General features: G+C 36.6%; 1 protein-coding gene across 4 annotated transcripts in view; it reads left to right on the top strand.

Annotated features, from left to right (window-relative positions):
- RFX3 (regulatory factor X3) overlaps positions 1-25,218 on the top strand; it is a 317,044-nt gene extending 291,826 nt beyond the window's left edge. For 3 of the 4 annotated variants that reach the window (XM_066368076.1, XM_066368072.1, XM_066368073.1), the window contains 3 exons: positions 11,814-11,876; positions 12,977-13,019; positions 18,299-25,218. In XM_066368076.1, the coding sequence (XP_066224173.1) occupies positions 11,814-11,876; positions 12,977-13,019; positions 18,299-18,537 (345 nt within the window). In that variant the 3' untranslated portion in view covers positions 18,538-25,218. The remainder of the gene's footprint in view (positions 1-11,813; positions 11,877-12,976; positions 13,020-18,298) is intronic. The other variant, XM_066368075.1, reaches the window with a different exon arrangement.
- The last annotated feature ends 549 nt before the right edge of the window (positions 25,219-25,767 follow it).

The raw sequence follows: 25,767 nt of genomic DNA, 5'->3' as shown, positions 1-25,767 counted from the left end.
AACCCCAGAACTTCCCTCTGAAGACAGTTTATTCAATTCTTTAACAAATACTTCTTGCATACCTACTCTACACCAAACACTAGGATGATTAGGATATAATGATGAACAAAATGGATTTTGACCCTGCACTCAAGAAGGTTACATTTTAGTAGAGGATACATATAGTATTTATTAACTATTAAAAATATGTATCTATAAAGTATGATGAATACTAAATGAGTGGAAGATTAAATGGATATAGGAATACTTAACTCATGAGAGTCAGGGAAGGCTTCCCCCAAACCACAACTGTTTAAGGCAATATCTGAAAGACAAAAGGAGTTAACTATGTGAAGGTAGTGAGAATTTGGAGGTAAGGGAGGAAGACCATTACAGGCACAGGGAAGTGGAAGGGAGCATGGCCAGGAGGAAGGTCTCATGGGAAATCTAAGGTTCAAGCACCAGGGAAGCCAAATCCACCCCATCAATATCAGCACACAAGAGGCACAATGAAAAGTCAAAAAGTTCAAGTGAAGCTAACACCCACATAACACTTAGGTGCCAGGCACTGTTCTAAGTGCTTTATATACATTAACAACTCACAACAACCCTATGAGTGAATTAGTATTATCATTAACCTGTTTTACAGATAATGAAATGAGCCATAGTGCCATCGAGTAACTTGGCCAAAGTCACACAGCTACTAAGTTATGAAATTGGGCTATGAAGGCAAGCAGTTTGACACCAGAGTTGTCCTTGCTGTTAATTACCATGCTTACTACCTGCTACAGAATGGGGTGAAATTGTAGCAAGAGCAGTTCAGAAATTAGTGTGAACAAACCTGGAAAATAGTCACAGGATTTGCTGGACTTTGCAGCTGCTTTATTTGGGAGAAGTGTTAGACAGCTGAATAGATCCAGAAGCAAGGAAAAAGGTTTACCCTTTAAAGTAATTTAAGGGAAATTAATGTATTTTTTCATTAATGTGAATTCAATTAATGAGTTTTAATATTAACATTATTTTCATTAGTTGAGCCAACAGAAGAGACCAATACATGTTTTACAGATAAAAACAGTATATTAGCATCAGCCTGGCATGCAGGAGTTCTGGGTTCGATTCCTGACCAGGGCACACAGGAGAGGAGCCCATCTGCTTCTCCACCCCTTCTCCTCTCCTTCCTTTCTGTCTCTCTCTTCCCTTCCCGCAGCCAGGGCTCCATTGGAGCAAAGTTGGCCCGGGCGCTGAGGATGGCTCTATGGCCTCTGCCTCAGGTGCTAGAATGGCTCTGGTTGCAACAGAGCAACGCCCCAGATGGGCAGAGCATCGCCCCCTGGTGGGCATGCGGGAGTCTGACTGCCTCCCCGTTTCCAACTTCAGAAAAATACAAAAACAAAACAAAAAAACGCAGTATATTATTGTACAAAATAATACTTTTACATTCACTATAACACCACCATTTCAATTTTTGAAATGAAGACCACTAGGTAATAGAGCCCTATATGAAATGGCATTACAGCTCCAGGTTTTATTTTAAATGTCAGTCAGCTGCTATATTAATACTGACTAGTAAGTTATTTAAAGCAGTTGCCATTCCAGAGTTTCTTTATTATTAGTTTTTCCTAAATGAGTAAAAGGAAACAATTTATTTACTGCTAAAGTTTATGTAATTTTTTATATTTTTATTTAAATATTATAAATTTGCTCATGGGCTTTCTGGAAGTGGTGAAATGTTAGCAGTAGTAATAAAATAAAATAAACAAGTTGCATCTGTTTGTACACCTGTTAAATTTTTTAAAAACTTTCTATGCAGCTCTGACAAAAAATTGAGCAGAAAAATATTCTTTTACTTGAATTTTTTGGCTATTTGGAATCTATTTTAAAGTTTATGGCATGTGTGCTTTACTTTCTAAACTATACATAGTCCATTGATATTTATTGAATCTATAAATTCAATTAATTGCTTCATAAAAGGATTTTCTGAAAAACATTTTTATATTTAATCTATTATATTTAACTTCTATTTTTTATTACTTATTATACTTATTTAATATTATGCCAAAGCTCCCTATATAACCTTTTTAAAATAAAATAGGACCCAAAAGATGATTTTATTGTGAATATAAATATAAAAAGATACTATTTTAGTAATGTATTTTAGGGAAAAAATTGAAGAATCCTTAAGGATTTATTATAAAAAAAAATGTCTTAGGTTTATCCAAATGATGTACTCAGAGTTGAGGTGAAAACATATCTTTAAAACCTAAAAAATGAAAAAGAGCAATAATTATTCAATAGGCAAGCTTTTAGGATAAAATTTGAGTGAAAAAGTCATATTTGACAGAAGTACAATCGTGGTAATTAAGTATGGGTGCTTTTTTTAAATTGGTTTTAGAAGGAGGAGAGAGAGAGAGAGAGAGAGAAAGGGGACAGGGAGCAGAAAGCATCAACTTGTAGTAATTACTTCTTGAATGTGTCTTAACTGAACACATTCCAGAAGGTTTTGATCCATGCATGTCTTGATGGTTTTGATCCAGCAACCTCGGTGTTCCAGTTCAATGTTTTATCCACTGTGCTACTACAGGTCAAGCAAGCAGCGCTGCTTAAAGTCTCCCATTCAAGTACTAAGCAGTCCCAGCCATCTTAAATTCTGAGATCAGATGAGATCGGGTGCATTCAGGGTGGTATAGCCATAGACATATGTTTAAAGTAAAACCAAGTTAATGAAGATTAATTTCAGTGAGCATTATTCTAGTGCAATTAGGAAATACATAGATAAGGTACCTGTGGAATAGTAGACTTGCTATCCCAGATGGGTATAGCATCGCCTCCTAGTGGACTTGCTAGGTGGATCCCAGTCAAGGTGTATGTGGGAGTCTGTCTCTGCCTCCCCTCCTCTCACTGAATTAAAAAAAAAAAAAAGGAATGAATCATATCACAGGTTAAAATCATTTGAAGGGAAAAAAAAACTATCTTGAAATAGTAGCTTGGAAAATGTAGCACATACTTGTCAAAAGTTACATTTCTTTATAAGAAAGCTTATAATTATTTATGAATATTTTTTAGTTGAGGACTGGCCTTGTGACAATCACTGTGCTAGCTGTTTTACCTTCTCATTTACTATTCACCATAACCTTGCAAGAGATGTGTTAGTGTCCCCATTTCACTCATGAGGAAAATGGATGGTTAGTTGCCCAAAACCAGAACTAGCAAGTGGTACAGTTAACTGTAGAAAGTAGGAATGTCTCACTCCAAATAGTCAAATGAGCTCTATCTATGTTTTAATTTTTCACCATATAAATTGTTTGGACACAGTTTTAGAATAAGACCTAATTTATTTTTCTTTGTACAGTGCAGCTCCCCCTAAAACACACATACTCACAATCATACACAAACTAGATATCCCATATGTAAGCTTTCATTATTTTGTTCCAGGCTTCTTTTCTCTGCATTATAGGATGCATTGATAGTTCTACCTCCCATCCCCTTTCCACTTTTTATGAGGAGACATTCAGAATGGGTTAGTTGTAAAGCTTTTCTTGTTACAGAAAGAACACATTTTCCCAACCCAACCCCTACTGTCTCTTTAGTTAATAATTTCTAAAACATAGAGGTGGTACAATCAAGATAACAGAGTACTCATGTGATGTAATAAATTAATGTCATGGTTTTTGTTGAAGGCGTCTTCAAGGGGAGGCTGTCTTAAGTTAGAAGCACCAAGGTTCTTTATTTTTCAACACAGTTTTATTTATATAAAGGACATACTGGCAGGCCTAACCCTAATATTTGCAGGACCTAGGGTACCATTTGTCTAAATATTTTAAAAGTTATGAATCAAGCTATAAGTAAATCTATCTATCTAGGCTGATAAATGTATCTTGATAACAACTTGAAAGGCTGGGTTTAAATTTAAAATTCTCAGTCTCATCCTCGTTCCATGCCAGAAAATGATGACATGAGCATAGACTGCCCCTGGCCCAGCCTCTGCCCCCTAGGCTACTTAGCTTCTCTTAATGCATCATTCCCCATCCTAACTGTGAATGGCCTGTGCTCAGGGTGTGGACACCTCAGCCCAGTATTCAGATTTTGTCCACCCTTTGCAAACAGCTGCCTCTCTTTGGCTATTCCTTCTTCTGAAAGGTGGATTTGGAGAAGAGACCTATTCAGGCATAAGGGGTAGTTCATGGTCCTTGGGCAAGAAGCTCTGGGGTCTCAGATAAGAGGGCTGTGGTCTAGGTGGTAGGAGGGAAACCCAGGCTCTAGGAGGAGGGTACATCCACTTGGCCCACTGACTCTACACTATAGGGAGGGTGTGGCCATAGGACAACCAGAACACAGATCTCGATAGTGTGAGACTTAGGACAAAGGGCCCTCTTGGTTTGACCTAATGGTAGTGTTAAATGTTCTATTTTTGAGACTACTATTCTCAAAAACAACTAAGGGCTGTATTCTTCACTGCATTCTCACTCATAGGTGCTCCTAAAGATATGAAATTATATAAAGGTACATTTTTTTGCTGTATTTTCAGGGGGCAGAAGGGTACAAACAAGCCTCAACAATTAGAATCGTGATGAAAACATACTACCTGTGTACAAAGCGGCCAACAGCACAGGTCCACAGGTCGCCAGGATAGCTGGATAGCCCAAAGGGCAGAGACACAGAGATTGCAGGCAGCATCTGCCTCCGTGTGAAGCAGACTGGCAGAAATCTTGGCCGTTTTAGCAGTCTTCAACAAAGCTATTTGGAAATATATAGGAAAGTACATTTACAGGAAAAAGTGACCAAGGAACATGAGATTTTACCAAATGGAACATTAACATTCCTTGAAAGCTTTACAAAATTGAAAATCACTTTAAAGTCTGCAACTACTTTGCCTCAGTTGTAAAAACTGTACCAATGTAAAATGCTGTGATTAATTGGTTTTCATTTGGAAGACATTTGAAGAAAGTAATATTGTTCTGAAATCCTTTACAATTGAAAGTTTAAGATGTTTTTCTCCACCATCAGAAAAATTCAAAATAGTTGGTGTTACCTAATCCTTTTTTCATTTCTTCCACTAACTTTGGTTAATAGAACTGAAATTATAGGAGAATACTCAGCTATATAAGATTTGTAAAATTCAGAACCTTACAAAGTTCAAACCAAGCATAGACTATTCAGAGATTAAAACTGAATCAGAAAGTTCCAAGTCTGCACGTGAACAATATTTCTGCTGCTATAGGGAAAACTTTCCAGGGCCTTATTCCTTCATTGATTTCTCAGAAGAGCAGAGAGAGCAGCAGTTGGTTAGGCCAGGGTTTACTTGTTGATACTCTTCTGAGCTTATCAGCTATTACTACTTTTGTGGCCATCTCCATTCTGCCAAACACGTGTACACAAACACACACACACACCTTCCATGCCATAAATGGCTTGGTCAGTACTTATAAATTTCAGCCCTTGATTGAGTTTATGGTGTCAACACCTTAATTCAGAGCCTAAGGAACATTTTCTTTCTCAGGCAGAAGTCCCTGTAGCCCTACTCAGCTAGAGGCATTTTATTTTTAAAATCACCTTCTTACGGTTTTAGAGGTGAAAGGAATTCTAGGACTTTACAAATAGTATTTGACCATTGAGTGTTGAAGACAATATAGACCTTGTCTGTTTAATATGTCAGGAAAACTAAGGTGCAGAGGGTACTTTGTTTGGGATCACATAACTGATATTGATGGAGCCATGATTCAAACCCAGGTCAGGCTGGCTTCATATCCTATATTGTTTCTCCCACCTGTGCTCCACACCCAAATTTAAATTTCATATTTCCCATCTAACACCTTTGCAACCTGGGCAAGTCATATATATATATCCTCACTTGAGTCTTAATTTCCTCATCAACAAAATAAGCATAAGGACCATTGCTTCACATGACTATCCTGAGGATTAAGTTAAATAGCTAGTTAGGTAAGTAGGCATAGGTAGGTAGATGGGGTGGATAGGCAGTAAGGCACATAATAGGTCCCTGATTTTGTTTGCTTTATTTTCTCCCTTTTCTATAGGTATATACATGTCTGAAGCTCTGTGTGTTACTCAGGATGGACTATGTTTGATTGCCTTTGACTCCAGAGTAGATTTTAAATATTGATTCTGCATTGACAGACAGTGTAATAATGTGCACGATTAAACCATCATTTTTTATACTACAAAGATATGTTTAGAAGTTGAAACTAGTAAAACAGCTAACATAAAAGCATGAGAAGGCTTTAAAAATACCCTATTGCAAGAGGGAGAATAGCCTGTAGACAGTTTTTAAATGTTGAGTCAAATGATTCATGGAATTACAAAGACTCCAACAGCATTCTTTGGGATATAGCCAAAGTGTTAATCAGAAGTAAACTAATTCAATGCTTTGTAGAACACAGCCAACCAAATACAATGGGCAAATAAGTCAATTAGAAAAGAAAATGGCAACATTAGGGAAGAAGCATAAACATAATTAGTTCTAACTAGACAGACATAGCAAGACGTGTAGTAAACCTTAACTGGTAGGAATGAATGATAGAGCTTATAAGTACTTGTGAAATGCGGAGAAAGGATTATATACAAGGGAGGGCAAAAGTAGGCCTACAGTTGTTTCTATGCAAAAGAGTTTATTCTTGTACTTGTCATGTTCCCTGTCTGTGGCACTGTCTCGCTTAGGCCAGCTCGCAGTCCTCCCTGCCACGGTTCATATCCTTTCTTCCTGCTGCTTTGACCTGCTGCTTGCTCCAACACCTTGATTTTAGCTCAGTGAAGCCCATTTTAGAGTTCTAACCTTCAGAATTTAATAATTTGTTCATATGGTCTTTAGACATTATGTATGTGGTAATTTGTTACCACAGCAATAGGAAACTATTAACAGTGTAAAAGCGATATTGCTCTGAGTGAAGTCATTTATTATTGTAGACTGCAGGCTCTTCCTCCAGCATATTATTTTTTTCTTACTTCCTCTTCTCTTCAGTATACATCTCACCCTTATTTCTCCCTTGATGACTTCACCCTGAGAACCATCATCCTCATCTGGAACTACTCCCCATATGCTTTTACCAATGGAGAATTTATGCCATTGGACTAGCTCCTCACATCTTCACCTGCCATCCAAATTGGAACACACTTCCCACAGGAGGCTGCCCCATCTGAATTATTGAAGCACATGTAACCTTTCTGTCGGTCTCTTTTCTTTCAACCTTCAGTGTAATCTCTTCTCTAATCCTAGACTTCTTCGCTATTCACCCACTAATTTGCACAGTTAAACACTAGCCTTGATCTATTTCTGTCTACACATGCAAGCCTCCATAGGAAAAAAAAAAAAGGATTAGCCTGTAATTGACTTCCCATCTTTAAAAGTCGACCCTTATTTCTTTCCCTGTAGTCTTCATCAGTGTTGCCCATGTGCCTGATTCCTGCCAGTTCTTTTTTTTTTTTTTCATTTCTGAAGCTGGAAACGGGGAGAGACAGTCAGACAGACTCCCGCATGCGCCCGACCGGGATCCACCCGGCACGCCCACCAGGGGCGATGCTCTGCCCACCAGGGGGCGATGCTCTGCCCATCCTGGGCGTCGCCATATTGCGACCAGAGCCACTCTAGCGCCTGAGGCAGAGGCCAAGGAGCCATCCCCAGCGCCCGGGCCATCTTTGCTCCAATGGAGCCTTGGCTGCGGGAGGGGAAGAGAGAGACAGAGAGGAAAGCGCGGCGGAGGGGTGGAGAAGCAAATGGGCGCTTCTCCTGTGTGCCCTGGCCGGGAATCGAACCCGGGTCCTCCGCACGCTAGGCCGACGCTCTACCGCTGAGCCAACCGGCCAGGGCCTGATTCCTGCCAGTTCTTAAACCCTCTGGTTCCATATCCTTCCTGTGGCCAAAGTCTTCACATCTTCCATTAAGACAAAATTTTCCATTCCCTTCACTATTTGTGAACTGAAACAGATCTTCTAGGGTTTATAAGCTCTTCTCCTACCCAGGTGTCAGCCCAGCCTCTGTTTTTATAAATAAAGTTTTATCGAAACCCAGTCACACACATTTATTTATCTACTGCCTATGGCTATTTTTGTACTATAGTTAGAGTTGAGTAATTGTACGAGGACCATAAAGGCTGAATTATTTCTTATCTGCCCCTTTACTAAAAAAAAGTTTGCTAACCTCTGTTCCCAACCACATGCTTTCATATTTTGATGCCACTAAGTAAATCAGTTATGCTGTGTGTTTTGGGGGGGGAGGGGTAGCTTAGCCAACATAATGATTTTAGACTTGGATAGCTAATATCAAAATAAACAAATGGAAGTGTGTGTATGTGTGTGTGTATGAAAGAGAGAGAGAGAGAGAGAGAGATTGTATCTGTACCTAAAAATCTATAACTCTGGATATACTAACAGATCTTCTAATAAGATGCTGTTACTACAGGGAACATTTACCTGGTACCTGAGATGATGTGGTTATGATTACTCATAAACCCTTTCACCTCAAAGTAAACTCTGCCAGGAGAGAAAGTGTCCCTATGAGGAGGTCTCACCCTAGTCCCTGGACTCTGAATTCTGTTCCCCAGATCTGTACCCAGTGTCGGTCTCTGGGACTCCTGTGAATCCTCTCCTGTTTGCTGCTAGGACTCCCGAACTTCTCTGCATTGTTTCAGTTTCCTTGTATTCCAGTACAGGGCTTGCCTCTACCACGCCAACTTCACTGCTGCCGGATCCGACACGCAGTGGTCTCTTCAGTGATCTGTGGACTGCATTTGCCCTTCTGCCCACCTCCTCTCCTGGAGCCTGTGCTGAGAGACAGCTGTTAGGCCTCCTTCCTGTCAGGAACCTCCTCAGCTGCTTGGCCACCAGTTAGAGTCCCTCTCAGTGTATTTCTCAGGGATCCTGTCTGTGGTTGCACTGGCTGTACTGACCAGGTGCCCGTTTAGACTTCATGGCCATTGCTAGGCTTATCCTGAATTTATGGTCTGACAGATGACTCCCACTGGCTGACTTGACCATACACTTTTTTAATCTGCTGATTTCCAGGAGGCTGCTCATTATTATGACCTTTTGTCAGGATCTGGAGGAAGTGGTTTCCAGGATAAGGAGGTCTTTTTTTTTTTTCTGAAAACCATAGATATGCTTTCTCTATTTCCACTCTATTTTTACTTTTATAACATTCCCTGTTTTTCTATTTAGCTGACAGAATTTTAATTGCTACATATATCAAAGGCCATATGCTTCCTATCCCCAGAGCACATTTTAAATCCTTTAATTTATGTTCCTTCCTCCATGTATGGAACATACAGTCTCTCTCTCTTTCTCTCTCTTTTTTCTCTTGTTTCCTTCCCAGGCTCCCTCCCTTTCTTCTTCCCTCTTCTCTCTAGTTTCTCAGCTGAGGATCAGAATATCCGGTCTGAAATCCAACACAACTGTATTTCCTATATAATGTTACACAAATCAATTCTTTGTTTTCAGTAGCTGTAAGGTGAAACCTAAGCTCTTTACCTTGCCAAATGTATTAGTTTTTTTGTGCGGCTGAAATGTGGAAGCAAATTCATTCATTTGGTATTTATTCATCCTTTAATGTTTATCAGATTCCGGGAAACATTTATGAAGAGAACAAACACGGTCCCTGTCCTCGTGGCACCGGCGTTGTGGTTGGGAAGACACACTAGATGAGGAAGGAGAGGGGGTGGCGCGGGCTGTGGCCTGCTCTCTGAGGGAGGGAGGGAGGGTGACAGGAAGGCAATTCTGAGGCTGTGCCGACCAGCCTTTCTGAGGAGGCGATATTGAGAAGATGGTACTTGAGGGCATAACCTCTGAGAGAAAGCATACCATATCCTAAACCATGAAAGTACTTTATAAGCTATAAAATGTCACCTTAGTCAGTTCTAACCCTGTCCAGTCCCCTGTACAGAAGGGAAGTTAGCAATAACAATTGTCCTATTTCTGGAGCTATAATTTTATAGTTATCTCTACTTTCTTAGGAACCTCCATTGTTTCATCTGGATTATTTATCTCTCCCTCCTCTTCTGTTTTGGTTTGTGCTCGCCTAATCTGCATCCCTGCCATCTGCTCCCTGTCGGTGGCACTGTCTTGCTTAGTGGCTTCCAGCCATCCCTGCCGCTGCCCACATGCCTCCCAAGGCTTGGACCTGCTGCTTGCTCCAAACCGCTCGGCAGCTGGTTTTGTTTCTAATAACTCTATACTTCTGAAACCTTCTCGAAGGTTTTCTGGGTTGCCTCATTTTTGGCAAAACTACCTATCCTTGGTAATATAAGTATCTTGTGATACCTACCTCCGGAAAGAGGGAAAAATTTTAAGTTGATCTCACTGGAACTGGCTGGCACAGTGCCTAGCACATAGTAACTTATAAATAAATAGCTATTGAATGATGAGTGAACGAAAGGATTCTCCTATCTTACTCAGCTTACCTGTAGGATTAAAGTGGTGTTTTTTTCCTTAATTACATATATCATCTTTTCTCTCATGTAAAATACATATAAAAATCCTTATCTTTAGCTATATAGGATATCAAAATCTTATCCCTTATACACAAACTATTTTAATTTTAAATCTATTCTCTCTATTTGCTGTACAGATGGAATTTTGTCATTGATCCTAGAGCTATCGAGAAGCATCGACAATGTCCCTAAGGCTTTTTGTAGTGTCCAGCACAGTGGACAGCCATAAGCACAGAGCCATTTAATATGCATATATAGTTTTGCTAATATTTTTAGCATCCTGAATAATCAGATATATCCATTTAGATCAAGCAGAAACTTTCTATGGAGAATCTTTGTGTTGAGGAAGTTGTCATATTTTCAGTTAAGCAGCAACAAAACACAGTGTTTCTTTTAAAGGAATTTTTCAAATTGCCCAGCATTTGGTTTTCACTCTGTGTGATATTATTGTTTATCAATGGCAATAATAATTTAGTCTCAAACAACTTTTAGAGATTTTTTAAAAAGCAGATCTTGTTATAGGTATAGAGTTATGTTTAGATTCATCACTGCCAACTTGTTTCCAGAATTGGATCTTAAGTGTTAAGTATTTATCTAAAAGAAGTAAAAATCGTACTGTGTTGTATCAATTAGAAATAACTTATAAATGACCCCTTAGCCTTAGGCATTCTTTGTTTATAGTTCTAAATATTTAAATAATACCAAAAATAAATAAAGAGTCCCATTGATTTTGGTTGCTTGTATTATATTCTTTAATTCAAGAAATTTTGTATAACTTAAACTCTGAATTTTTTATTTTAGCTAAGATAAGGTTCTGACCCATGTGTTCAAGACCAACTTAAAAGTTCTGTGTTTATGATTTTATATTCATTTCCCTATGGGGATGTACCTATAAAGTAATGGGACAGTCTTCCAAACAAACATATGAGGATTTATATATCAGATAATCTCTTGATCCTTCAAAGCAGTCACCTAGGAAGGCTACACATTTGTTCCAGTAATGCTATTCTGGCTTAAAATGTTCTGGAATGCCTCTTTTTAAACTGCCTCTGAAATGCTAAGAAGTAATAAAGAGTAAAATGACATTATTTTGAATATCCTAAATTGTGACAGATGAATTTGATCTTGGTGACTAATCAGAAAACATCCCAGAAATAACTACAGTATAGTGAATAAAATTTGGAGTGTTGTTTGGAGTCACAACTGAATATAAAATTATAAGACGGGCTTTCTTTAATAAGGAATAAACTGACTCTTGATATTGTCAAAGAGGTTCCCAGAACCTTGTACCTCGGGATAAATGTGTAAGCTCCCAAGGTAGCTACTATGAAGAAGAATACATGTTTAGATTTTTTTTTAAAGTGTATGTTTGCAAATAAGATCAGTTTTATTACTTTATAGACATACCTTGTAGATGAAAAAAATACCCCTATCATGGAACTCTTTATAAGCAAACTTCCAAATGTAAGTAGAATTTCTGTCTCACCCTTTCTAAGTCTGTTGAGAAATCTGAATTTCTAATAATGTCTTATTCTGAATCATCAGCTTTAAAAAATATAATGTTTGCCACTTAAAAAGTAGATGAATTTAGGTTTTACTTCACTATTTTCTGATTAGCTTTGTTACTTCTGCTCTTCAATTTTTTATTCAATGTATTCATCTTTATTCACCCTGAGACTCTCAAAATGTATTTCTTATTGTAAAATTATCATCAATCTCTTGAACCAAGGTAGAATATAAATTCTAAGCTGAAGGATATCAATTGTTCCTTTTTTAATTTTTTTTTTTTTTTTTTTTTTTTTTACCGAGAGAGACAAATAGCAGATGGACGGACAGATAGGAGGGAGATGAGAAGCATCAGTTCATAGTTGCGACACTTTAGCTGTTTGCTAACTCACCAGCTGATTGCTTCTCACCATATTATTTTAAGCTCTTTTTTGTTTGCATTAGTAATGATCAGATGCTCTTCTTTTTTAAAAAAAAAGGGGGGGGGACTGCTGTTATCTTAATAAATAAGAACATCAAATTACAAAAAGAAAGTCTCTTTATAAAAGTAAAAACTCTCAGCTTTGGGGCTCCTTTTATGCTTTTCATTTCAACTAATAAAAGCTTGGAAAACAGAATTCAACCAAGCAGCTGGACCATGTCTTTCTAATGTAGACTCCAGGTAGACTCACCAACTGGGCATGGGATTGGGGCTGATGTACCTTGCTTCCTTGGGGCTTTCCCACATTTATTCCACCAAAGCCATGTTCATTCAGGCTGCTGGGCCCCTATTTCTTCACTGCTAAGTGGAAATAATAAAAGTAAAATGAAGTGTGGAAGGCAGAGAAAATTATTATCCTTCTGCAAAGAGGCTAAGACAGCTAAATTGCGACACAATTTAAAATGTTTAAATTTGACAAGTTTGATTGAAAAATTACATGACCTGTATAGTTAGAGAGCAAAATGGTCACTAGTTGATAGTTCAAAAAAGTCATAGTATGGTGTTTTTGCCACAGAGTGAGAATATTATTTTATTCTGCCTGGTAGTAACTGTTGCACAAATGACTATTGTTTTGCAGTTTGGTGATTTAAATGCTGTTTCTCCCGGAAATCTGGATAAAGGTAAGAACTGAAAATAATGTACATTTTTAAGGACTTTATTTGACCGGGAAATTCTCATAGAGGAGAAGGTAATATGTCTCTGGCACTCTTATTCTGTAGAAATGGCATACAATCCTAGATATAACAGTTATGTCTTTGAAATCCTTCATTATTTCTCCATTTTTATGCTTTCTTTATGTGAGTTACTGTAAGTGCAAGAATTAAATTTAAACACACTTACCAGCTCATTTTGACTTTTTTCCTGAAGTTCATTACAAGTAACAAATTATTTCTGACCATCTCCAGAGTCCTAGAGAAAAGTGATAAAATTGGTTCAAATATTTTTATTCAAGGCCTACAGGCAAGAAAAAGAGATTCCTCAGCCTACCTATCACCACTTCATACTTTTCAGTGAAAAAAGAGCTCTGAAAGAGCAATGATGTTTACTGTAAAAGCAAGATCAATAGTGGTGCTGATGAAAAGGGTAACATATGTTCTTCTTAAATTTTAATACCGGCCTTGCCACTCTAATATGATTGTAGAATACATATTCCTGAAGAAGCTCTTGCTCTGCAAAACCACAGAGTAAAAGGATGGGGATTGGTGGAAAATCAGCTTGTAATAGAGCACACACAAGTGAAAATATTCCTATGAAAATACCAGCCCAGTTTTTATAAAAATGTTAAATTTCTAATAAACAAATACTATAGAAAATTTATGTCTTTCTTCAAAAAAAAAAAAGAGTAAAGCTATTTTGTGATCTAAAGTAATTGAGTTGTGAAGTCCGGGGCAAAATGCATCAAGACTGGTGAGAACAACACAATTAGCCTTTCCAAGACATAGCCAAGACCAATGGGGAAACTGAGGCAAGAGGAAGGACTTAGGGGGTCTGCACATGAGCTCAGTGGTGCTATCTGGAGCATATCAGGGTGTTCAGTGTCTAGCTCTATCCCTCCTTGGTGGTGAGAAACAGGAATGGACCAGAAGTCACATGTGGAGCCAGGTCACTCCCTGGGTGCACTCCGATCAGTCTCTCCCAATTGCGGATGCATTCATTCCTGTTAGAGTACCATACACAATAACAAAGCAGGAAAAGTAGAAAATAATGGCCCCCAAATATTGTTGCATTAAGTAAACCTTAGAAAAGGAAACCAATTATGCAGTGATACCAATTTGTAATTTCAGAGCAAGAATGGTGGCAGTTGAAACCCATGTCAGCCTAAGGCAGCCCTAATGATGCACTGTTTCCAAAGCCTCATATCCCAAATTCGCGGGTTTCACCCTTGGTACCTAGAAGTGCAGTAGGTGCATTGCTGTGTGGCCACTGAATGGCAGCCAGTCTTCTCTGTAAAGTGCTGAACAAAACAGTCTGCAGCACATTTCAGTAGCACCTAGTGTTAATTTGTGTACCAAGTGTCCATACTCACACGTAAGTTTCTAGGAAATACCTTTGAGTCTTTGTAGGTACACAAAATGTCAGTGGAATTGCTATTCGCCCTTAGAAACTGGAGAAAGGGCGTGCTTTTGTGGGTTGCTTTGTAGCCTATCCAAAGGAACCCTGTCACCATCAAGCGAACCTGAACAGAAGTGGCCTGGAGTACTAAAGTTTGTTCTGTCCATTTTCCTCTGCCACCATTGCTGTCCCCATCAGGGAAGCGGAAGGAGCTTTCTTCACCTGGCTACCTGTTTGAAATGATTGTTTTCCCCTTTCAGTGATGGCTTTTTGGTGTGTATGTGTGTGTTACTACTATTATTTTGACACTATCTCTCAAGCACAGGAATGCAGTGGGGGTGGCGGGGGGGGGGGGACGCTGAGAGAATCACACTGTTTATCACACACTCTTGGTGTGGCCCTGTGGGTCCCATCCACCCCAGACCTGGTGCTTCTTGAGAGATGGACAAACTGGCGTAGTCAGAGCCTAAGGCTTGAAAGTGAAAAAGTTAAAGATTTTTTTGTGGGCACTCTTCACAAAATGAGAATTTTAACATTTTTCCCTGATAATAAAAGTAATATTAGCTCTGTATAAAATTTTAAAGTAGTACAGAGAATTAGAAACTATAGAAAGTGAAACTTTATAATCAACCCTAAAAGACTACTGCCATTAAGAATTGTGTGTGAGGATCCTTCCTTTTTTGTTTATATATAAACAAACACCTTAACAAAATGTAAGGTAGCATACACACATTTCGATTATACCTTCTTGATGAAGCAAATGTCTACCAATTGTTTCCTTCTCCCGGCAGCCCACCAGCCCTTCAAAAGTGTTTGTTCTAACAAATCTAATATTATCATCAAGTTCATTTTCCAGAGGCAAAAGCAGAACCATATAAAATCGATGGACCAGGTTATCTTTTGCCTCACCTAAAGGTTCTGTGTTTATCACTTAATGATACATTAAAGACATCATTTCCAGTCGGTAAATCTAAACTCAACCTTTTTAATGACACACCATTTCTCAGGAGGTGTAGGTCCTAGCAGCTATGCACTGCATAACCATACATGGAGGCCCCTGTTACTCCTAACCAGTTCTCCCAGAAACACTCATTGCCCCTATTGGTAATAAGAGAAGGAAAATCAAGGGGCCCATTTATCAAGAGCTCCATTAGCAGGGACTTTTAAGATAGGTGTACCTCAACTGGTAAAGCTAGACTCAATCTTAGAAAGAGTCCAACTTAATCTGACTGAAGAGTTATGTGGACATGATATGCCAGAGAAGAGAACATTATGGACATTGATTCTATTTCTGCAAGTCACTAGAGGTCAAAAATACAACAATAAGTGTAGGTATATTTAATTGTAGAAGAGGTATTTAATGTGATTACATGTTTATCTTTTCTTGGTAAGCAATAAAACATGCTGAAATTGAAGTGAAAAGATTTTAAAGGCAGAACTACATTCCCCACTGTTCAAAAATGATCTCTCCTGAAGATATAATCTTTACACTCTCCTGAAGGAATCTTACATAGGAGTAAAGCTGCATGAGCATTTTCTCTCTCTCCTTTTGAATTTTAACCACGTACTGGAAAATAATTACATGGTATTCCATTATGATTTTATTTTAATATTTAAATTTTATTTAGAAAATTAACTTTAACAGGGTGACACTGATCAATAAGAGTACATAGGTTTCAAGTGAACATTTCTCTAGCATTTGAAATGTTAATTATGTTGTATATGCATCACCCAAAGTCAAATTATTTTCCATCACCTTATATTTGTCCCTCTTTACACCCTTCCCTCTCTTCATTCACTCAAGACCCCATCCACCTCCCCCACGTTTCCTTCGCCCGGTAACCACTTCACTTTTATCTATGTCTGTAAGTCTCAGTTTTCTATCCCACCTATGTGTGAAATCATACAGTTGTTAGCTTTTTCTGATTTACTTATTTCACTCAGTATAGTGTTCTCAAAGTCCATGCATGTTGTCATAAATGGCTCTATGTCATTGTTTCTTATGGCTGAGTAGTATTCCATTGTGTATATGTACCACACCTTCTTTATCCAATCCTCTACTGAGGGACACTTTGGTTGTTTCCATGTCTTGGCCACTGTGAACAATGCTGCAATGAACATGGGGGTACATGTGTCTTTACATATCAATGTTTTTGAGTTTTGGGGGGCAGATATCCAGTAGAGGGATTGCTGGGTCATATGGTAATTCTATTCTTAAATTTTTGAGGAACCACCATACTTTCTTCCATAATAGTTGTACTAATTTGCATTACCACCAGCTATGAATGAGGTTTCCTTTATCTCCTCAGGCTCTCCAATACTGATTATTACCTGTCTTGTTAATAATAGCCAATCTAACAGTTGTGACATGTATCTCATTGTAGTTTTGATTTACATTTCTCGAATAGTTAGTGAAAATGAGCATCTTTTTATATGTCTGTTGGCCATTTGTATGCCCCCTTGGGAGAAGTGTCTGTTCAGGTCCTCTCCCCATTTTTTAATTGGATTGTTTGCTTGTTATTGCTGAGCTTCTGATTTCTTTATATATTTTAGATATTAACCCCTTGTCAGAGCTGTTGTTTCCAAATATTTCCCATTTAGTTGACTGCCTATAATTTGTTGTCAGTTTCTATTGCTGAGTAGAAGCTTTTTAATTTGATATAATTCCATTCATTACTTCCCTTGTCTTTGGGGTCCAATTCATAAATTGTTCTCTACGGCCAAGGTCCGTGAGTTTAGTACCTGTTTTCTTCTATGTAATTTATAGTTTCAGGTCTTATATTTAGGTCTTTGGTCCATCTTGAACTAATTTTTGTGCAGGGGGACAAACTGTAGTCAAGTTTCATTCTTTTGCATGTGGTTTTTCAATTTTCCCAGCCCTATTTATTGAAGAGGCCTTCTTTTTTCCATTGTGTTTCTGACTCCTTTGTCAAAGATGATTTGTCCATATATATATGTGGTTTTATTTCTTGGCTATCAATTCTGTTCCATTGATCTGTATGTCTGTTCTTCTACCAGTACCATGCTGTTTTGATTATTATTGCTCTATCATATTATTTGAAGTCAGAGAGTGTGATACCCATTATGATGTTTTAGTTAATATAAAATATATTAAGATGTGGAGGTAACAGTGACCATTTCATACATTTAATTTTCAGAAATAAATACCAGTGAGTATCAGTGTTACCAGGAATAGAAATTCATTGTACATTTTCAATCTGATACTACTGCCTCAGTCTTTATAGTTTTTTCATAATAAAAATAAGGGTCTACTTAATATTATGATCTACAACATTTGTGTGCACCAAAAAGTCTTTACAACCCATGCTTATACATGATATATATCCTCCTAGGTCTTACCTACATTAACATCAACACAGATAAAATGTAGATCTAGTATAGATTTTTGGAGGGGACTGAAATATTTTTCATCCTTCCTCCATCCTTCCTTCCATCCCTCCCTTACTCACTTCTTTTTTTAGTTATCATCTTCAGCTCAATACAATACCAAATTGACTACTTCCGGATGCCACAAATTATGCAACTATTTAATATAAAAACTTTAGGAAATTCTAAAGGTCTTTTTAAAATAGCAATTAAAGGTACCAGAGTGACAAACTAACCAAAAATAAGTTACCTTTGCTATGTTTGAAAGAAGTGTAGATACATTAACAGAGCATTGATACAAGTAAAATCCATTGGAAGGGAAACCTACAAGCTTTGTCCCCTGAGAAGAGCTAAGAAGTTGCTTGCTTAAAGTACTGTATTAGTGTTCCCAAAATACATGCTGATTGCCATTTTCCAATTTGTCTTTTGGTGATAGTTTTGGTATTATTTGTTTGTACAGATGAAGGCAGTGAAGTAGAAAGTGAAATGGATGAAGAACTAGATGACTCTTCAGAACCTCAAGCCAAAAGAGAGAAAACCGAGCTGAACCAGGCATTTCCAGTGGGCTGTCTGCAGCCTGTTCTTGAAAGCAGCGTGCAGCCCAGCCTCCTGAATCCAATTCACAGCGAGCACATCGTCACAAGTACTCAGACTATCAGACAGTGCAGCACTACAGGAAATACCTACACTGCAGTCTAAAGAATATTAAAGTGTATTTTTCCAGCTAACATTCACCCTGTTGATATTTGGCTTAAGTTAAAAGTTTAATAAGCCTAAAGGTCGACTGTTGTCAATTCTATCTGTGCGGAACACTACCTTGTTAGAGTTGTGAAATGGAATGGGTGTACGTATTTTGCCAGGTCTTTTTTTTTAATGTAAACAAATTATTTGTCTCTTAATAATAAGAGGGTTTTTTTTCTTAGTTTCAGGTGTCAAGGATTTTTACAACACTTAATATTTTTGTTTTCTTATAATTGAAAGTAATTTACATTTTTGTAGCTTAAAATATTTTGTTGTTGGTTGTTAGTCTTGGTGTATGATTTCATGTGTAAGTTTTTAATTAGATGCACTTCTGTGAAATATCAAAAGAAATTAATTTCTTTGATTTACACTGGAGGCATGCCCATTTGGCAGCAGATGCATCAAATTTGCTTTTGAAAGGTGCTTTTCATTGGACAGACCCACAAGACACTATTTTGATAACATTTTGGAATACGGCAAAAGAATATAGAGCATTTTCATTATAGTACTAGAGGGTTGGGAAGGTCATCTGTTTTTCTCTAAAGAAAAATTGAGCTGTACATTTATCAGTTGAGTGCAAATGACAGAATTGCAAAAGATTATGCTAATATGTACATAATTTGTGTACATAATTATTAAATCATGTTAATGCAAGCTTCTGTTAAACAGTGAATTTTAACTGTTATTTGCATACCAATTCCTCTGTTTAATGACTACTGATTCTGTATTTGGGACCACTGCACAGATGCATTCTGCTGTTGAGTGGGGCTGTGATAGTTAGATACTGAAGTTGAAAAAAATGACTTGACTTTTTTTTTTTTTTAAGTGTACAAGCTACTTATGCTGAGCTGGACATACAGGAAACCATTCCATTTGGATGACTTTCTTTTATTCCAGGTCTTTTTCCTAATAGTAGTTTAATATGCTGCTATTATAAAAGAAAATTTATAGAATGCAAGGAATGTAGCAACCTACATATTGTTATTTCCTTCAAAAATATTTCCTGGTTTCTAAAGTATGTGGATTTAAATTTTAAACAGAACCTGAAGGCAGTGTAACTGGCACACCATACTGTTGCTTATCCCCTGTTCTATAGGATTTGGATAGGTGGCTGGATGGACCAGTGCCATCGAAGAATGTACATCAGGGATCATTGTACCTCGGCTATAACATGGTGCCTTAAAACAGAACTGAAGCTAAGGTTTAGTAAGGCTTATTTTGTTCATGTAAATTCCTCTTCAATCCATTTGACAAGTTGTGACTGTCATTTTCAGATTCCCGAAGCAAGGACAGGTTACATCTTCTTCAAAGGAAATTTAGGGCAGATGAAGCAAAACAAAAAGATAAAAAAGCTATTTCCCTCTTTGAGTGACCATGAACCTATATTTCATCCTTAGAGCTGAATATTACTTGATTATAAATCAGATTGCTTAAGAGTGTGGAATAGCAAGCTAGTTTTAATTACCAACTTGTTATATAAAATCATATATATGTTAGACCATTCTTATGTAGTTATCATTTAAGAAAGTTAAAATAAGTAGGTACTTATCGAAGTGCATCTTTTCATTCTAAGTGTTTGTCTGTGTGTCCTGGCTGTCTGTGTCCACACGCACACATTCCTGCCCACGGGCGGGAGTTAGCTACAAAGTCAAAAGGTGAGATCCTAGAGTGGATCCACCCATCCCCATTCTAATTTACATGAAGAGCCAAGATTCTTTTAAGCACTCAAATTATTAAAAACAATATAAAAACAGGCACACTCATTCATTTAAATAGTTCTAAAAAGGCTAATCAGCAAAAATAAATACATAAAGCCAAAAAAAAAGGGAAAGCACAAAATGATTTACAGATTATTAATGAGCCCTATATTAACTCAAGATGTTTATCTTTCCAGTTTTATTGGGGTGGGGGTGGGGTGGAAAGAAGAGGGTGAGCCAATCTGTAAAGTTAAAAATACCAAATGGCTTTATCGGGTAATATGGCAGCAGCATATTGTCAACTGTTGTTGCTCGATTGCCTTATGACTAACTAAGATCAACAAGTTTCTTAAGTAAACTTTAAATGTTTTGATGTAATTTTTTTAATTGATTCAAATTTTATATTATACAACTCGTATATTCAAAAGTCTTTACTAGCTCATCACCTTTATCTCAATATCATTAAATGATCATCCCCTTTATTCTCCCCAAAAGGCAATGAATTTGTACCATCATACACACACACAAAGACAAACAAGACACCTTAAGCTTCAAAGGTCGTGTATCGACTTCATTGTGCATTAGGAAACATTTACAGGTAAATTTAATCAAAAATGAAAAAAACCCACTCCTCATTTTGACTCTCTTTTCTGTTTTTTTTCTCTTTCCTAACCCTATCTACCACCTCTAGAACTATACTACATCGGTATTGGACCAAATGTATTTACTAGTATCATCTAGTTTGTTGAAGAATTTTAAATGTATTTATTATCATTGTTTCCTTTAATTTAATGTTGGATATATTTGTTTTATTAGAGGAATCTGATAATAATGGGCAGAATTAGATTAATGAAAGTCAGGGATTGGGGATTCAAAATTCAACATTTCTTCCAATTGTTCATGATTTGTTCTAAATTTGTACAGATCAGGATTTATAAATATTATTACATTTCAACCTGACTCACCAAAACTATCCTGATCTCCGTTATGAATACAGTTAGGAACATTAATTCTTTGTGACTGGTGTAGATAGTTCTGACCGATAGACTAAATAATATCTGATCTAAGCTACTTCCTATTGTTTGTAGTCCACAGTAAGACACATACACACACACAATCATAAACAAAGGTCTTAACAATTTTGAACTTGAATTGTGAAATACATTAGCAAATAAAAACATAATTTATACATTTGAGCAGATTGGAGCAACCATATTTATTGCATTTATTAAACATTTTATTTCCTTTTTTATCAATTGAAACTATGACTTTTCTAAATAATACTAGTTACTAATACTCTCAGTAGGCTTATTGATAAGTGACAAGAACACATTTTAAGAAGTTATTAATATTTCTCGGCATTGTAGTTGAACACTAGTCATGAAAAATATCTACATAAACCAAGTGATACACTTTCCGTGAGGAAAAATGAAAGGAAGGTATGTTGGCTATTTTTAAGTTCCAGAAAAGGTATTTCCATGTAATAGAATTGAGTTTCATGAGTATAGTTTGATCTTCACATATTCTTCGAGAATCATACCCAAAAGATTTGCATTTATGAAGCCAGTGAACAATAATAGGGTGAAATGGGTTGAACCATTGCTTTGGAACACAGGACCCAATTTTTTAAAAAAAATGTTTTTTGGATATTAAACGGCTGGTTACTTTTTCAGGATTTTCATCCAAACTATGTTTGGACTGACTGTATAAGTCTTACTGCCTTTTCAGAAATCTGCTTTCCTTTTTGTGCTTTTTCTTGTACTGTATAGCAAGGTTCATGCACCTCTCTTCAGACAGTGTACTTTAAAAACAAAAGTAAATTTTAGAAAATGGTTTTAACACTGCATAACTAAAATGAGTAGTGTGCAACATTGACTGCCTTTGATTTGTAGGAGACAAGTGAAAATGAACGTGTTCTGGTAGAATGCTGTCAGTCATTCAGGAATGAATACGGCTTCATTACTGTAATCATGAACCTTTTTACATGAATGCATTCTCTAGAAGTGCTAAACGTGATGCATTTTCAAATTTAAAAAAATTCTTCACATAATATATTTGAGATGTCTAAGATAATGCTGTGCTTGAAACATTAGTATAAAAGGAAAAAATGTGTGTCACTGTGATGTTGGTCCTCCCTGTGTGGACACAAGTAGAAACTAAAAAACCTTTGGCAAGTCACCTCTGTGTACAATTTGAGGCAGTGGTTATAAACAACAAATTGACCTTTGTTATAACCTTCCCTCCCAAAATTCTTGGTGAAACAATAGCTACCTTCAACAAATCAAAATCGGGCCTTGTGAATTGTATGACTCACACGGAACATGGGGGAGAGAGATTGCCATGCAATCCTATTGAAAATTGGGCTTGTCACTAGATCAGATCACCCTCCATGTATATGGTTAGAACAAATCAATTAATGGAATCCTAGTATTTCTGCAAGTTTGATGATTTTAAAAAAACAAAAAACTGGAATAGAAGCATTAATTTAGTGCTTAGTTCTAGTATTAGTAAAACCCCTTTGATGTAATGCCTTGTATTAACCCTTTGAGCATTGTAAGATATACAATGGGGGACAAAAGCCTTTCAGATCCTTTATTTAGATTTAGACCGGTAAAATATACTCTATATCCAAATGTCTAATTATGCTGTTTTTTTAAAGGGGGGCGGGGTAGGAAGAGAAAGTGTTTTCACGCTGAACACTTGCTTTTATATACAACTCTTAATTTTCTTCAAGAGGGCTTGATATATTTATTCCCAAATATTCACTGCCATCTAAGTAAGTGTACTGTTTACAGGAAAAACAAAATCAACTTTTCTAGCATCACAGCATGTCTCTAGAAAAGGAGGACAATACATGGGCCTGTAGACCTATGTCATAACTGATCTCTGCACATTGAAAGTACCTAGATTGCCTTTAAAAGGTATGATAAAGGGTTACATTTTTTTCCCCAAAACAAAGCAAAACAAAAGATCTCATTTATTTAGCTTTAGAACATACAGTTATAAGTGAAGCCTTAGGAAGAAATGAGTTCGAGTGGCTAAAGAAAAGCTGAACTCTTTGGGGGCAGGTAAGCTATTTGGAGTTAGATCTCCTCATAATACAGTGGGAATTTCGTAATACAGGGCATAATTTTACCTATGCTCAAAAACATCAATACTTTGTCCAAAAATTATATATAGATAGAAAGGAAAGGAAAGCACTTGATTTTAAGCTTATCTGCCAGGAGATGCTATGACTACTGCTTCTGATATCTATAAATGCCAGTCTGCTTACACAATCGCCGACTTTGTTCAAGCGACGCTCTGCGTGCACTGGACTCCTTTGTCTCCTGCGTGATAGAACACAAGAGCAGTGTCGTCTGCAAATGTGCTTGCGCTGCCTTAGCCGGGCACACATAGAGTGTAACCTATTCCAATGTCTGGTGGAAGGATATTCATAGCCTAGTGCAAGTTTGCCGTAAGATTGCTTTTTAGGCAGTTTAGGAAGACAAACCATGAAAATTACTCATGTGTTAACATGCAATACTCAAAGGGTTTTAATTTTAACTCTCTTCTTTTGAATTCTTCATGATGATTTACTGTAAATGCTTCTCAGTTTGCATGCTCTGATCATTGCTGCTAGTGATTTTATGTGCCAGTAGACCTGAGTTTAGTTTACCAATTTTACTTAAATAGTAAAAGCCACTTACAAAGTGACTGCCTAGGATTTTTTTTTTATTTGAAGTAATTGGTAATATGTCATTTTCAAAAATGTGTTTTGTCTCTTATTGGTGTTTGATTCTTTCTTTCCTTCTTTCCTTTGTTTTTTTAATAAATTATGATGTTGGGATTGGAAGCCCTGAGTAATGAAATTTTGGTAAGAATTGTTTATGTAGCTCAATAATGAGGACAACAAATCTTTGTTCGAATAAATATGATTCTAGGGAGGAAAGAAAAAATAACAACTCTCATTGACTGTTAATGATCAAGTAAATTTTTCCTCCAATGAATTAATAGTTTTGAACAAATGATTGCCTTGTTTTACCTGCTAAATACAATTTTAAATGACCCAATATAGGAGGTATTGAATTTTATTGGTTTAAAAAGCATCTTTTGTACCAAAGCAAATTTTTTTCTCTACTCATCTCCATCATCAATTGGGACCTATGATGGTGACCAGTGAGTTGGTTACAGAAACTTTAAGTGAGTGCCTTGAGAAAACTTGGAAATTTGTGCCTGGGGTGGTAAACTTTTAATTAGGTTAATTATAGTGCTTACCAATCAGTAATTCTACTATCACTCAGGGCTTTCGTACCTTCTAGGTAAAACTTCTTTCATTGTGTTTTTTTTAAATACTGTATTTTTTTTTAAGTGCCATCATTTAAATTTCACTTAGTAAGTGGCAGATTTCATTATTCAGTCCCACAAGCACAGAAACATAGTAACACTAGGAGATATTTGAACATTTATTTTACAATCGACTGAATAAATTATGTAAATGAGGTAAGCAACTTTTGTAGAGATTGTATGTGTGAGATAATGTAATGTTCTTTTCCAGTTTTTGGACTACAGTTGAATAAACTTTTTAATTATTTAAAAACATCTTTACCGAATAACATGTGATGGTTTTTTGTATAATGTATTTGATTTTGTAAATACGTATTTCCTGATGTGATTTTTGTGAGAAATGCGAAATCTTTTAGTATATCATGTCCTCTCAAAATTGGCAGGAGCTAAATAATAGTTTGTGGGCGATTTGTATTGTGTACTGTATAATAACTGGGGAACTTTTATAATTATAAAAATATATATTAACTTTTAGTGTGTTGTTTAAACAAATGACTGGAACATACTAAAGATATTAGTAGGATTTTTCTGAATATTTCAGACTTGAACTCAGGCTAGCTTTCTTGTGTTTTTCAAAACAAAATGGTGTCTTGTCTTTTAAAATCAATAAATTTGTTTCCTTGTTACAAATACATTTGAAATGGTTTGACTTTTTCCCCCTCAAATCATTGCCAGGAAGCTTATAACACATTGCCTCTCATGTAGAGGGTAGTCTCTGTGTCATTCATTAAGTTATAATTTTTGGTGTCAAATAAAATTGGCAATATTTACACATGTAGAGCACAAAAAGAGAAAACAGAATTATAAGCCCAGCAGGGTACAAATCTTACTCTCAAAGAAAATTAGCAATTGAGTGCTGTTTAATTTCAGAAGCTGTCATCATTTCCATTGTAAATCCAGATTTCTAGATGTTCATAATATGTTTGTTTTATGTCATTTCACATTGATATTGGCACCCAAGTTTCTTGCTTAGGTTGAAATAGCTTATTAAAATTTTTTTTAATGCACTTAAGAAGATTCCCCGCCCCAATATTTTTTCTTCTTTGAATTTTATAATTACATACAGGAAAATTCACTGCTTTTAGTATACATTTCTGTGAGTTTTGGCAAATACACAGAGTATACCTCCTCGAGTTTGGAATATCCAGTTCATTTTGGTGTTTCT

This window comes from Saccopteryx leptura, chromosome 2 (assembly GCF_036850995.1).
Source record: "Saccopteryx leptura isolate mSacLep1 chromosome 2, mSacLep1_pri_phased_curated, whole genome shotgun sequence".
NCBI classification, from domain to species: Eukaryota; Metazoa; Chordata; class Mammalia; order Chiroptera; family Emballonuridae; genus Saccopteryx; species Saccopteryx leptura.
The sequence above is the reverse complement of the archived record's forward strand: the minus strand, read 5'-3'. Positions and strand labels throughout refer to the sequence as shown.